Source organism: Electrona antarctica (genome assembly GCF_951216825.1).
Source record: "Electrona antarctica genome assembly, chromosome: 15".
NCBI classification, from domain to species: Eukaryota; Metazoa; Chordata; class Actinopteri; order Myctophiformes; family Myctophidae; genus Electrona; species Electrona antarctica.
The window spans coordinates 11874854-11887970 of NC_136796.1; the positions used below are offsets into that span (position 1 = coordinate 11874854).

Sequence of the window (13117 nt, forward strand, 5' to 3'; positions counted from 1 at the left end):
ATCCATCCGGCAGGGGCGCTTTATCTGCGACCGAGTAGTACACTAGAGATGGAATAGAGAGTGTTGGGGGTGCGTCTATCGAGAGGGAAGCGGGTTTCAATTTCAAACCATAACACCTCGAGGGAAGCCTGTGGATCGGAGATGAAAAAATAAATACAGACTTATTTTCGGCGTGGATGATCATACAAAAAACATCTATACCGGAGCGGTATTATTGACCCTGCTGCATGGTCTCTCTCTCTCTGTCTTCCTTCCAAAACATCCGCGTAAAAGTCGCGCAGCTCTTCGGTTGCAGCTCCCCGTCTACTATGCGTGGTGGTGGTTCCATTTGAGGAGATAAACTGAAGCTTTGCCTGTTTCTGTCTGTGTATTAAGAGATCGAGAGGGATCGCTGTCTTAAATTACCGAAACGGTGCTTCTGATTTGGCTTCTGTTGATTGATACACACGCCATTCATTCAAAGAAAAAGAAAGAAAAAAAAAACATGCCGAGGACGAACAGGCAAAGAGAGTATAAACCCGGGGATCTGGTGTTCGCTAAGATGAAGGGATATCCACATTGGCCTGCGAGGGTAAGTAACCGACGTTCATCGCGCCTCATTGCGATTCATACAGTCACCACGGTTATGTTTTGCTGCTACTCTTTTACAGTCTATATTTAGGCCCACGGTTAGCTCGTGTTTTAGCCTAGCTGAGTCAGTTACGTTAGTTGCGTACGTCAGACATCCACCACAGTTCAGTTGGATGATTCATTTTGAGAAAAATAGTCCCCTCAGCTTCCAGAACTCCAGCTATAACGGACTGCCTGGTGGTGACATTATTTAAATCAAATGTATGTTACTTTATTGGCCCAAATGAATATATTAAGTGAAACTCGATTAAAGTTGTTGTTTGATAATGATGCAACACGCAAATGAACATAAAAGTCCTCCTAACGGTTATTCTCGTGCCTACTACTGACTCAGCCACGTTGTTTTGTTCAACAGTTAACTGTTATCACAATCATCACAGGGTGCAAATGTAACCGGTTCATTTGGTTGCATTCATAGTCCCTCTCTGAGTTACATTTAGGATCCATATGGTTACATGATTTTGTGCACTGTCGGTTACAAATCGATACTGTGAAACTTTAAAATGTAGCCTGTGTAATATAAATATATTTCCTGGCTTTGAAACTAATATTTTTGTGACTCAACACGTACAGCTGTCAATATCTTTACCTTTTTATAGGTAGGTAGGTTTGTCATTTATTTATATCACTTGGAATTTTGTAAAAATCAATTCACTTGGGTAGAAGGTGAGGGGCATAATTTGTTCCACAATACAAAAGCCTGGGTATCGAGGCTACACAACACATGCAATACATACAATGCATTGTCTAACTTTCTTTCATAAGTAACACCTTCCAAACCCCAGTCACTCTCACTCACACATCCTTTCAGTGTTCCCTCTGTAATTCATTTAGCACTGGTGGTGTGCTAGCCTGTGGTGTGCCACCAGCCTATGTACAATGTGAAAGTTAAATACATAGCAAGCAAAACATATCTCACTACACATTGGCTGGAGACCTTGTTAGATGCAAACTGACTAGTCTACGCTAGCAAGGGCTGAACAATTAATCCAAAATAAATAATAAATAAATTGTGATTTTAAGTTTTAACATGTATCATCATGAAACTAGGCAATTAATTCATACTACACCTTATTTGGTCTGCTGTTGCACTGTGCCCTTGTCTCCTCACATTACACAGCGTTTAATATAACCAGATCAAGTACAACCCATCTCCCCATCCTCACAGAGGCCATTTACATACCATTTGATATAATGGTATAGCGAATAGAACAATGAGCAAAACAGACATTAAGAAAATGGTCAAAACTAATTTCCACCCAAAACCATAATTGTGCAGCCCTACCGTATGCTCACTCAGCCATCATAATTACGACCGCAAATGAAACCGTGCATTTCCCGTCAGTCACACCCCATATATGGTCATGCCTCGTGACATCACATGATGTCATCAATAATGGCCAGCAACTCTACATCTCATCTCAAACTCTTAGATCTCCATATGGAGCTGATCTGTTCTTTCTGACCTTCCATATGTTGATCCTTCCCCATCCATCCTTCCTTCCTCTTCGATGTCTCCCTTTTGACTGATACCTGTCCATTTAACTTTTTCTCTGCTATCTACGATTATAATCGTACCCCCTAGGCTAGGATACGGCATGTGCCATCTACGTACATGTTCGTACCCCCCCGTATACCGTTACTAAAAATACTAAAAACGTAGACCGTTTTTAGTATTGCTCCGGTTACTATGGAGAGCCTCCGTCCTCACCAGCTATATGATTTTTAAATCCAGCTCCATTGAGCCTCCATTATAACAGGATTTTCAAAGACTATAAGAGTATCTCTAAAGCTTTGAGCGCTGTCCATGGTGAGCTGTCGCACATCCTGACGATCGTAAATCATTTGTGACTTTGTCTCGCATCGCTGCGGACATGTAACTGTTTATGATGAGAGCTAAGGGGTATGAGCTTACGGCTAATGATCAATGTCCTCACAACAACAGCCCCCACCTCACTGATAATAACCCGGAAATGAAACAAGGGTCGTAGAGTGAGAGCGTACGGCTGGCACAGGTTAGGTGTGCTTATGCTATAAAGCAATAATGGAGTTAAACTCTAGACGGGCCTGCCCCAAAGTTATTAGTGCAGCTGCGCCCGGCAGCTGGCGAAAACTAGAGTTCTCAACAGGCCCAAAAATTAAGGCCCGGCTCTACCTGGGCCCTCATCAAACCCTGTACACTCAAGACACTGTCCCCGCTGCCACCCTTAGATCTCCATATATGGAGCTGACCTGTTCTGCCATTCCATATGTTGATCTGACCTCATCAAACCCTGTACACTCAAGACACGCTCCATATATGGCCAGTACAGAATTCATTCCATATGTTGATCTGACCCCCCCCCCCCCATGCCAAATCGCCAGCGCTCGCCCAGCAGTCTGCTGTCACCCAGGCCGATATGTTGATCTGACCCCCCATTCCAAAGCGCCAGCGCTCGCCCAGCAGTCTGCTGTCACCCTGGCGGATGCGTGCACGAACTCGCCCTAAAGAGCGAGGCCGCTTCTCGCCCTCAGGCATCTTACTGGTGATACTTTTGTGTGTGTGTGTGTGTGTGTTTATTTCATTATGACATTTGCCTGCTTATTCACAGATTGATGAGTTACCTGAAGGAGCAGTGAAGTCCCCGTCTAACAAGTACCAAGTGTTCTTCTTTGGAACACATGAGACGTGAGTGAAATAGTGTTTTGTGACCACTGCAACATAACATAACATAACATAACATAACATAACATAACATAACATAACATAACATAACATGTTACACACACACCCGCTCATGACAGGTGCACTGCTGTCATTGTGGTTTAGGCCACTTGACACTTAATAATGTACTGATGAACACTTATAGCTGCAGCACTATGTAACTTTCCTCTTCTACCCCGGATTTGAATCCGGTTTCCTGCAAGTGCTGACATTTTTACCATTGAGCTAGAGCCTGCCTGCTTGCTCAGGGGATACATTAAATCTTCTTGACCTGATGAAGATCCTGTGAGATCGAAGTGTCCTACAATAAAGTAATTCCTTTGCCTAAAGATGGTGTGCGGGCCCTACCTCCTTCCATACATTGAATCTCAATGTGAATGAATCAGGTCAAAACTCATGTCAGATCCTGTGTCTAAGTGAGACATGACCTTTGACACGATCTAAATGTCTCATTAGAAGAGAGAGGAGAAAAAACCACCCCAATTGTATGTTGTTTATATTTTTATTTATTTTATAATAATACAATAATTATTGTTATCCCTATTTTGCTGTCATCTTAGAAATAAAGGTTTTATTGCACGATGACTACGAGTTGTGCGACCTCTCCTCCTTTCTGTTCAAGTTTATCTCCCGTGGTCAGCACCTCCCCACTATTGGTGTGCCCTCCTATCTTTTTGTTTGTTTTTAGTAACTGAAAAGAACATTGAATAGCCTATTGTAATGTGATGTTCTCTTTTGATTTACAAATGGATCAGAATGATATTCGTGACATTCGTCTAAATATAGCAAGATGGACAAAGTTCTTGGCACAAGATGCATAGTTTTTGTAAATGTTATATGCGGATGAATTTGCATATCAAAGACAAAATGAACTTGAATGCCGGTTGATCATTTTAACATTTGTCTCCTCTTAGAGCATTCTTGGGGGCCAAAGACCTGTTCCCCTACGACGAATGTAAGGAGAAGTTTGGAAAACCCACTAAGAGGAAAGGCTTCAGTGAGGGACTCTGGGAAATTGAGAATAATCCCACAGTAACACATGAAGCCTATGAGGTGAGTCTGCTGCTATTTCAACCAGTTTTATCAATAATTTATGGCTTTGCAGACTTTAAAAAAAGTAGAAATGCCGTAACCACTTGAACCCTAGCATCCCCATCCTGGGCCTGTCATGATAGGCAAATATAGGCGAACATTTGGTGAGAATAGCAGAGCAAGTAGATTGTCTATTTAAACCAAAGAGAATTGGAAAAGCAGACTTAAGTACAGGCCTGTGGGGGACTAATACAAATACATATAGGGTTTAAATGGTTAAGAACACTGTTGTCAACATAAATGTGTGGATGTTCACTTTCATGCTTTTTTGCATTCAACATACTTTTTACCCTTTACCCTGAAAACATGATCATACATACAATATGAACATTCACATTTCTGTCTTAGGCAGAAGAGAAGAAGAATGAAACGGAAGCGGCAGGTGAGACAGAAAGTGTGGAGAAAGGAGACGCAGACGCCAGCAGTGATGAGGATGAAGGAGCCCTGGTCATCGATGAGAAGAATGAGAGGGGTGGGGCTAAACGGAAAGCAGGAGAATCTACAGAGGTCAATCTTTGTTTCTTTTTTTACAGTAGCCATGCAAGTGTTCAGTATCAGTATATAATGTGCACAATTAAGCCAAAACGGTGTTGGGGAATACCTTGTAACACCATCCAACGCAACAGAAGACACTCAACCCCCACATTTAAGTTGCAGGCTTTCAAAGTGGGGCCACTAGGCCCCATGAATTTGTGCTTAACTTTTATTCAATTCATAGGATTATTGTGCCTGTTTAACCACTGTCCATAGAGACACACAAGGACTACAAATGTCACGCCCCCAAATGAGACAGTGGCCCCACTTCAGGTCCGTTAGAACGGTGTACTGCAGCTGTCAATGCAATCCCTATGAGAGGCATCATAGCGATAGGCTGTAGCGATTTCTTTCGTGTTCTAATAAAGTGTCCCATACGTTTTGATTTGTCCTTTTCCATGTCACATACCTGCCATCTCAATATACAATCCACAATGTACTATAATATACTCCATCAGTGTGTCAAAATTGCTAGCATTGTAAATCTGAAGTTAAAGTGGTCGCACGTTATATACGTCACGGTCGCATCCCTTGAGGTTTTCAATACCTAGATATATTTGTTGTTTCGTTTTATAAGCTGTTTATTTGTGGAAAAGTATCCAAAGAGCATCTTGCAAGACTTATTTATAGTAAATACTCATCTGGAGAATTCACTAGGTAGTTGAAAATGTCAGGATATGTCACTCCTCCATTTAGCTGGGTTATCTTTCCAACTATTCAGCCAAGTTAATTATACAAGTTGACAACGGTAAAACACACACTCGGAGCTCTGCGGTAGGTAGAGCATATAAGCCTGTGACTAAAAAAATACATTATAGACATTAATGAACCAAGTCAGTTGGGATCGGGATGTATTATTGAGTATTCCACTCGGTGCTCGTAGCCTCGTAAATGCAGTGACGTCCCTTCAAAGCGACAGGTTCTCTGTCTCCCCTCTGCTCTGTTAACATTATGGGTAATTCAAGTGGTGAATTAAATGTGAAATACTGTACATCCTTGATTGAGAAAACAACAAGATATGTTGACAAAGACACTTCATACATTTGGAAACATATTTTTATTCAAATCAATATAGTCTTCAGTTCATTTCATATTTTAAAAGTAGGCTAACTACAGTTGAATTTCAATGGACTTCTATGGGCTGGCCTGCAGTACACCGTTTGAAATTTGTAGTCCCTGTGTGTCTGGGTAACCTATTTTGTACTTTTTCAGAAAACTAGAATCGGCCTCAGGACTAAATTACTTTAGACAAAAATACCACAAAATGGTCTGTTTATTTCCGATAGATGTCGGAAGCTGTATTTGAACAATAACATGCATTAATTGCAGTATGATTCTTTAAATTGCTGGTGAGGTTTCTGTGTCATTCCTGATTAATTGGAGACGTCACAGAATGAGGATCTCATATATTTATGAAACGTCGCTAGTGTGTGTGGGGGGCTCCTTTCACTCTGTTTCACAACAGGACTTGGTCTGACGTGAGATTTTATTTTGCTTGCTCAAACGCTTCTGGCAGGCATCTCCAAAACGGCTGAAGGACACAGATGGGGAGGGAGACTCAAAAGCGGACGACAAAAAGTCTAACAAAGAGGTGAAGCTCAATGACGTGGCAGGCTCCAAGCCCACTGCTCCATCTACGCTGAATGAGTCAAAGCCAGAGGCCCAGGAGAAACCACCTGCTGGGGACCGGCTAACAGAAGACAAGGTGTGTGAGGCTGTGAGCCTTATTGGTGTTTTCTTTTTCCTGTGGAACTTTGAAAAAAATGAGCATCATTGTAAAAGAGACATACGATATTTAATTTATTTCCATGATGATGTATATAGTTAACCTGACTCCGCCAGATGGGGCAGCAGAGAGTACACTGGGTTCCCCCCTCCTGCTCCCATCTGGGAACTCTCAGGCAGACTTGATGCTCCGGCCACAAAACGGCCTGGCCAATCAGCGGCAGCTAGAGGCGGGATCAAGGCATACACAGTGCTGCCTTGATCCCGCCTCTAGCTGCCGCTAAAGAGGACGAGACGCGAAGACCGTACGGGTGACGCCATGGTGCTCCATGGAAGGAAAGAAACATACACAGTTGAGACCAGGAAGTTGGACATGACAAATCATAGATATGGCACAAATGGCCCAGCAGATGGCGTGATGCCACTGACGGGAGATATGCTTGTACATATCATGTCACGTCATTGCATTTTACCTTTTATATTAACGTTTTAACAGCAAATGGATAAGTAAGTCCCAGCATGGATCATCACACAGACAGTAATGTTGGTCGGACGTGACATATGTACAAGCATCTCTCCTTTCATTGGCATCACGCCATCTGCTGGGCCATTTGTGCCATATCTATGATTTGTCATGTCCAACTTCCTGGTCTCAACTGCACATGTTTCTTTCCTTCCATGGAGCACCATGTGAGCAACATGGCGTCGCCCTTACGGTCTTCGCGTCTCGTCCTTCTTAGACAGTCCTTGGTATATAGTAGGAAGTAAGGCAAAGTAGGAATGTATTTTTAAATTTGTTTTGAATAATGTGTTCATTACCTCTTTCAGGCCTTGACAGACCGTGCTTAAAACCAACTCCCAGAAGAAAACCCAGAGCCATCAGCTCCTCTCTCTGGAATTGGAAGCAACAAAACAGTAAGCTGCAAGGAGGCTGGATTTCTGCTGTTTCAACAGATAATTTTAAAACCTAAAAAAGTTTGTATTGAGATAAACAAGTTTTCATTTGCTATTTTTGGGATGTTATATATCCCAAAATGTAAAGGTTTGCTAATCAGATTTCAAACAATTGAAATGAGCACTTTAAGGCTCGTTTATAAATGGGAATTTGTTGTGTGTATATATTTTTTATTTCAAAGTGCAATTACATAATTACACAGTCTGGAAGCTAGGTGTCAAATTCATTTCTGGTTAGATGGAATGCACGCTGAATTCTTATAATGAAAAGAGAGAAAAACCTACCATAAACAAAAATAAATTGGCAGTTTGAGGGGGGGATTCATGTAACAAAGCAGAAATGTCTAGGCCATACAAATTGAATTATGTGTTTAACAAAAATATGTTTGTTTTAGACGTGTGAGGATGGGTGCCCTGGTTGCTCAATCTGTTACTGCACATCCATGTTGTGTCTCGGCTTTAAATCTGACTCAAACTCAGTGTTGCATGTTAGCCCCCTCACTTCCTGCCTTAAAATAATCTTTTTTCTCTTGTGAGGCATACAGTATGAGCAGCCCAAACAAAACACTTGGGCCTCTTCAAAAGTCATCCTTGTCGGCAAACATCTGCTGAAACATTGACACATGCATCACCTTTGTCCTGAGATTGGCCTGGAAATTATAAAGACACAGGCAACTTTGAACCAAAGAATATACCCTGATTCTTCTGCAGGGAATGCATACAAAATATAAAACTTTGGTATATGAGACATTGACACACTGGGCACTGTTAAACATTGTTTTTTAATTTGTGTGGCCCCAAATACATACGTTGACAGTATATTGGTTCTAAAAAAATAGGAGGATTCTACTGAATGTTGTATTACCGGTTTATAAAATAACAAATCTGCAGGCTCTCAGCTCTTAAATATGCATAAATGTATGACTTTGTTTTGTTGACCCTTCCTCCGTTTTCTCCAGCCTGATCTCAAAACAGGTGATTTATTTTGATATATGAGTCGCACTTTCAATGCTGTTTCGCCTCATTAAGCCTTGTCTAGTTTACTGTAGGATATTAATATGCTTGATAGCTTTTGTTGCTGATTTCATTGCATGCTTCATAGATAATGACCAAATTATGCCATTAGTATTTCACTAGATCCCATTAATTACTTACTTGGCTTTTGAATGTCTTGAATATGTAAGCCCCAATTGAGGAGAATGATAGTAGGCTATGACTTAAACAAAATATATAAAAAAGACATTGTGATTTGTCCCTCTGTACTTTCCAGATTAACTTAGTTTGATGATGATAATGTGCATTATTAAAAATAATAATAATAATAAAAAAACATTCCTGAGTGTTATTGTGTCTATGCTGGGTCCCTAAATAAAAAAAGGTCAATAAATTACATATACTGTAGGGGAATGCGGTTCACTTGATTTGCTGATGTGTTTTTGGCAAATCATTTTGAGTCCACTTTGTATTAATTTGCTCTGTCTTCTGATTTTTTTTTATTTGGCTCATAATGCTGACATTGCTAGCTACTGATAGCTATTAGTAGGGCGACATTTAGAGAACCATCAATTGCATACAGCAGTCTGTAGTATCAAAGTATGTTTTGTTTTTTTTCTCCCCTAAAATGTTTTTCTCGCAAGTAACACACAGTAAGTTTTAAGTCAGCTGACAATGCCTAGCATTTGCTGGGCCAAATATCTGAAACCGGTTGTATTGTCTCTTATCAAACACACTTAACTGGAATATTAATATTTGTGTTTAGATGGTCTCATGATTTTGGCTGTGAATTCAAATTGTGGATCCAAAGTGTGAGTAAATATTTAATTTGACATGTTGAATATAAGAATATTTAATTTATCTTAAGAGTCTTGATTATGGTGTGGTTTATTTTTTTTCTTTTGAGGTGGTATTGAATCTTCAACTGTTTTGACATGTATGCTGTTTTTTGTGTGTCATTTGTATGTTATATTGATTGTTATGACAGCCCTTCACCCTGTATTATTCATTTTTAATGGAATGTAGGGAAAGATCACTTCTTGAAATGGAAATAACCCATGTTTTGCTCAGTTTACTATCCATGTGCAGACATTCTGTACTGTCTACTGCAAGACCCTTATGCCACTACCAAATCCCACTGATTCATAACAAAATGGACAGTGCTCAATTCTGCCACATAAATTCCCATGGTGTATTATCTTGTAATCCTTGGTTTAGCGTCATCTCACATTTACAAACTGTCACTCAGCTTAATCTTAATCTGCTCAATTTTATCATTGTAGTCGCTAGTTAGTTAATTAATAATTCATTAATAAACGTTGATTACAAAAATACTCCACCTATTTGTGTAATCTTTTGTGATGTCTTGGGAGGTTGTGAGATTTTCTCTTGGAGCTTTTGAGGAGTGGGTGCAGGGAATGAAGACAAAGCATTATAACAGGTCGAGGTAATACTAGATGTACAAAACCACAAGAGATATTTAAATCAAAATTCTAGTTTTAAACCAAAATTACATATTCATAGACATACAGTAAATTATGGGACTAATACTTTGTCCTCACACGTCTCAATATTTGCCATTGACAATGAAAGGGGAATTCAGGTCAAATGTCTGCTAAATCTTGTCTCCACACATCTCAATATTTGCTATTGACAATGAAAGGAGAAATTAGGTAAAAAATTTGCCAAATATGACGTAAATTAAACATCAAAACATTAAATGCCATTGACATTGAAGGGAAATTTTACGTCATATGTAGACGAGCGAAACCACGGCTAACCAATCACATGTCGGTGGGAGCGCTTGGCCAATAAGGGCGCTACTGATTGGCCAGTATGAGATGATGCATGATGATGTACGATGACAAGAGCGCCCCTCACTTCACACGGGTGTGATTTTTTTTTGTGTTCGGCCTTGCCTGTTGATTTTTTGGGAGGTTTTATTCATTTTTGCTAGTCATGGCTGCCAGTTCCTATTGGCTGTTGCTAGTCATGGCTGCCAGTTCCTATTGGCTGTTGCTGTCAGGGCTACCAGTTCCCACCTGATGTGTGTGAGTTCAGACTGATTCAGACTATACTGAATAACTGCTAGCTTACATAATGTCTTGAGGCTAGGACCGAAGTCTTAAGACATAAAGGTCATCACTGGATCCTCCAAAGAGGAAGATACGATCTCCCACCATGCAACAGCACTTAATATATATCCCTGAACACAGGCCGTTCCCCTTGGGCTCAACCTTCCAGGAGAAGGTTTCTGGACTGAATTTCCACATATCCTTTAAATACTGTGAGTTATTCCAGCCACCAAATATGTACAGCTCTCCATAACCATTGTAGGTGAAGGCTGAATGACAATAGCGTGCAGAAGGTGTGGTCAGCCAGTGGTTGGTCTCTGTGACAAACACTCTGATGGTGTTGTAGTACTGATCCCACCCCCTCCTGCCCCCAAATACAAACATCTTTGTCCCGATGATGGTGACACAGTGACATGATGAAGCAGGAGGTGGAGTTCCTCTGGTCTTAATTAAAGTCCAGACCATTGTGGTGGTGTCCAACTTGTAGATGTCATTAGTGTGTCCAGTCTGGGTCCGTCCTCCATGGATAAACATGACCTTCCCCATGACACAGGCTGAGTGGTACCACCTCTCCTCTGGAATAGTCCCAGAAACCTTTGGTTTGAACCATATGTGGGTGTCAACATCAAAGGCATAACGCACGTTGCAGTAATTATGGCCTGTTATAGGCCTCCCCAGACGTAGGTATATTCAACCAGACAGCTGTGTGGCTGTAACGCCCAGAGGGAACCTCAAGGTGGCGTTCTCCTCTTCCAGGGGTCACGGGGGTCAAAGCCCTCCAGATCAAAGACACTGTGTTGAAGACGTGCACATCAATGTGATTCTTGTCAGTACAAGTACACAAAGTGTCTCACTGTCACAGCACTTTGCTTGGCTGTTCCTGGTGCTCTCAGACACACCGCCCAGCGTAACATTACTAACAACAGTACCACAGTGGATAAATCCTATTGGTCCATGATATCTAGTGGTCAATGGTATCCTACTGGTCAATGGTATCCTACTGGTCAAGGGTATCCTACTGGTCAATGGTATCCTAGTAGTCAATAGTTTCCTATTGGTTTCCTATTGGTCAAGTAAATTTGTGGAATATTCTGCGTTCTTCACTTACATTCGCTCAGAGGCACAAACACCACACAGTGGCCGTTGATCCTGGACGGTCAGCTCTCGTTCAGAGCACACATGAGCGGTCAGTCGATCCTGTAGGTTTACACTCTATGACATCACAGCGGTCAGTCGATCCTGTAGGTCTACACTCTATAAAATTCGACGAATCAGACCCTTCCTCACCCAGGAGTCAGCCCGGATCCTTATCCACACATCAGTCATATCTATTATTGAGGGGCGCTAACCCCTACTATAAACAGCTAGCTGTCTGAACACAAACATTAAATGCCATTGACAATGGATGTAGAATTTATGTCATATAATGTGGCTGAGCAAATCGGCTGGGTATGTTGGTAGGAACCCTTGGCCAATAAGGGACCACCATTCTTGATGATGATGTACGATGATTAGAGCGCCCCTCACTTCACACGGGTGTGATTTGTTTTTATCATTCTCCTCGTCCTCCGCAAATATGGTGAACTCTTTAAGTACATTATTTGTTTCCACACTCATTTGATCAGGTGTGAAATTACATTAAGGTTTATAGATATTGCAGCTGAACAAGTAAAGGACTATTATACTCTATTCATTTGAGGGTTTTTGTGTGTATTGTTTTGGCAGCTCATTTATATTCCACAGGGGAATTATTGAGTAGATAATACAGACAGATTGTGCTGGTAGGTAGGTGAACAACAGAGATTTTGCTATATTGATTTCTAGATTTGCGGTGGCAGCCGGTGCATCATCTGTTCCACAAGATTAATGACTGCATCCTAACTAAATGCTCAGTTGCACATTTCTTTTCTTTTTTTTAAGCAATTGCAACTACACAATTACACATACCCTGTGGGCATGGTCGCTATAAATATCCCTAAGGCTTGTCACGAAACTTGATGTTTTTGACCCCACAATGTAGGCCTAAAAGAAACCACCAAACTAACCGCCCATTCTAATCTAAATTCTCTGGGCCTTCCCAGACTCATGGCCCAGTTTAGCTATCTTGCTTTTCCCCTGACGCTGACCCTATCATGTGGTTTTTGTGTCTCAATTTCTAATACTTGAAAGCTTGGATTTATATAAGCTTCATAAAACTGTACACAGGAATGTGTATCATGATTTGTTTGTTTCCTTGTGTTTGCAGTAATTGTACAGTGAATGCAAAATTATTCCCTCTCTTGAGCAACAAGAAGCTTATAGCTAAAAAAAGATCTGTGGCAAAAGCATCTTCAAATCAAATCAATTTGTCACACTATCAAATTTCTCATCTCTTATGAACTTCCAATATGCCTGAAGTGAAAGTGCTGGA

At 41.0% G+C, this 13117-nt stretch overlaps 1 protein-coding gene across 2 annotated transcripts; it reads left to right on the forward strand.

The window, feature by feature from the left end:
- Positions 1-2: 2 nt before the first annotated feature.
- Positions 3-9966, forward strand: LOC306938180 (hepatoma-derived growth factor-like). 2 transcript variants are annotated; one of them, XR_013791682.1, is made up of 7 exons: positions 3-571; positions 3222-3298; positions 4249-4387; positions 4775-4933; positions 6477-6665; positions 7514-7600; positions 8177-9966. XR_013791682.1 is itself a non-coding variant. In XM_079522241.1 (6 exons), exons 1-6 carry the CDS (start codon positions 485-487, stop codon positions 7532-7534), a joined length of 672 nt encoding a protein of 223 aa, XP_079378367.1. In that variant the 5' UTR covers positions 3-484; the 3' UTR covers positions 7535-9966. The 2 variants fall into 2 exon arrangements, 1 of the variants encoding a protein (XP_079378367.1); XM_079522241.1 differs by having other exon boundaries at positions 7514-9966.
- Positions 9967-13117: the final 3151 nt, after the last annotated feature.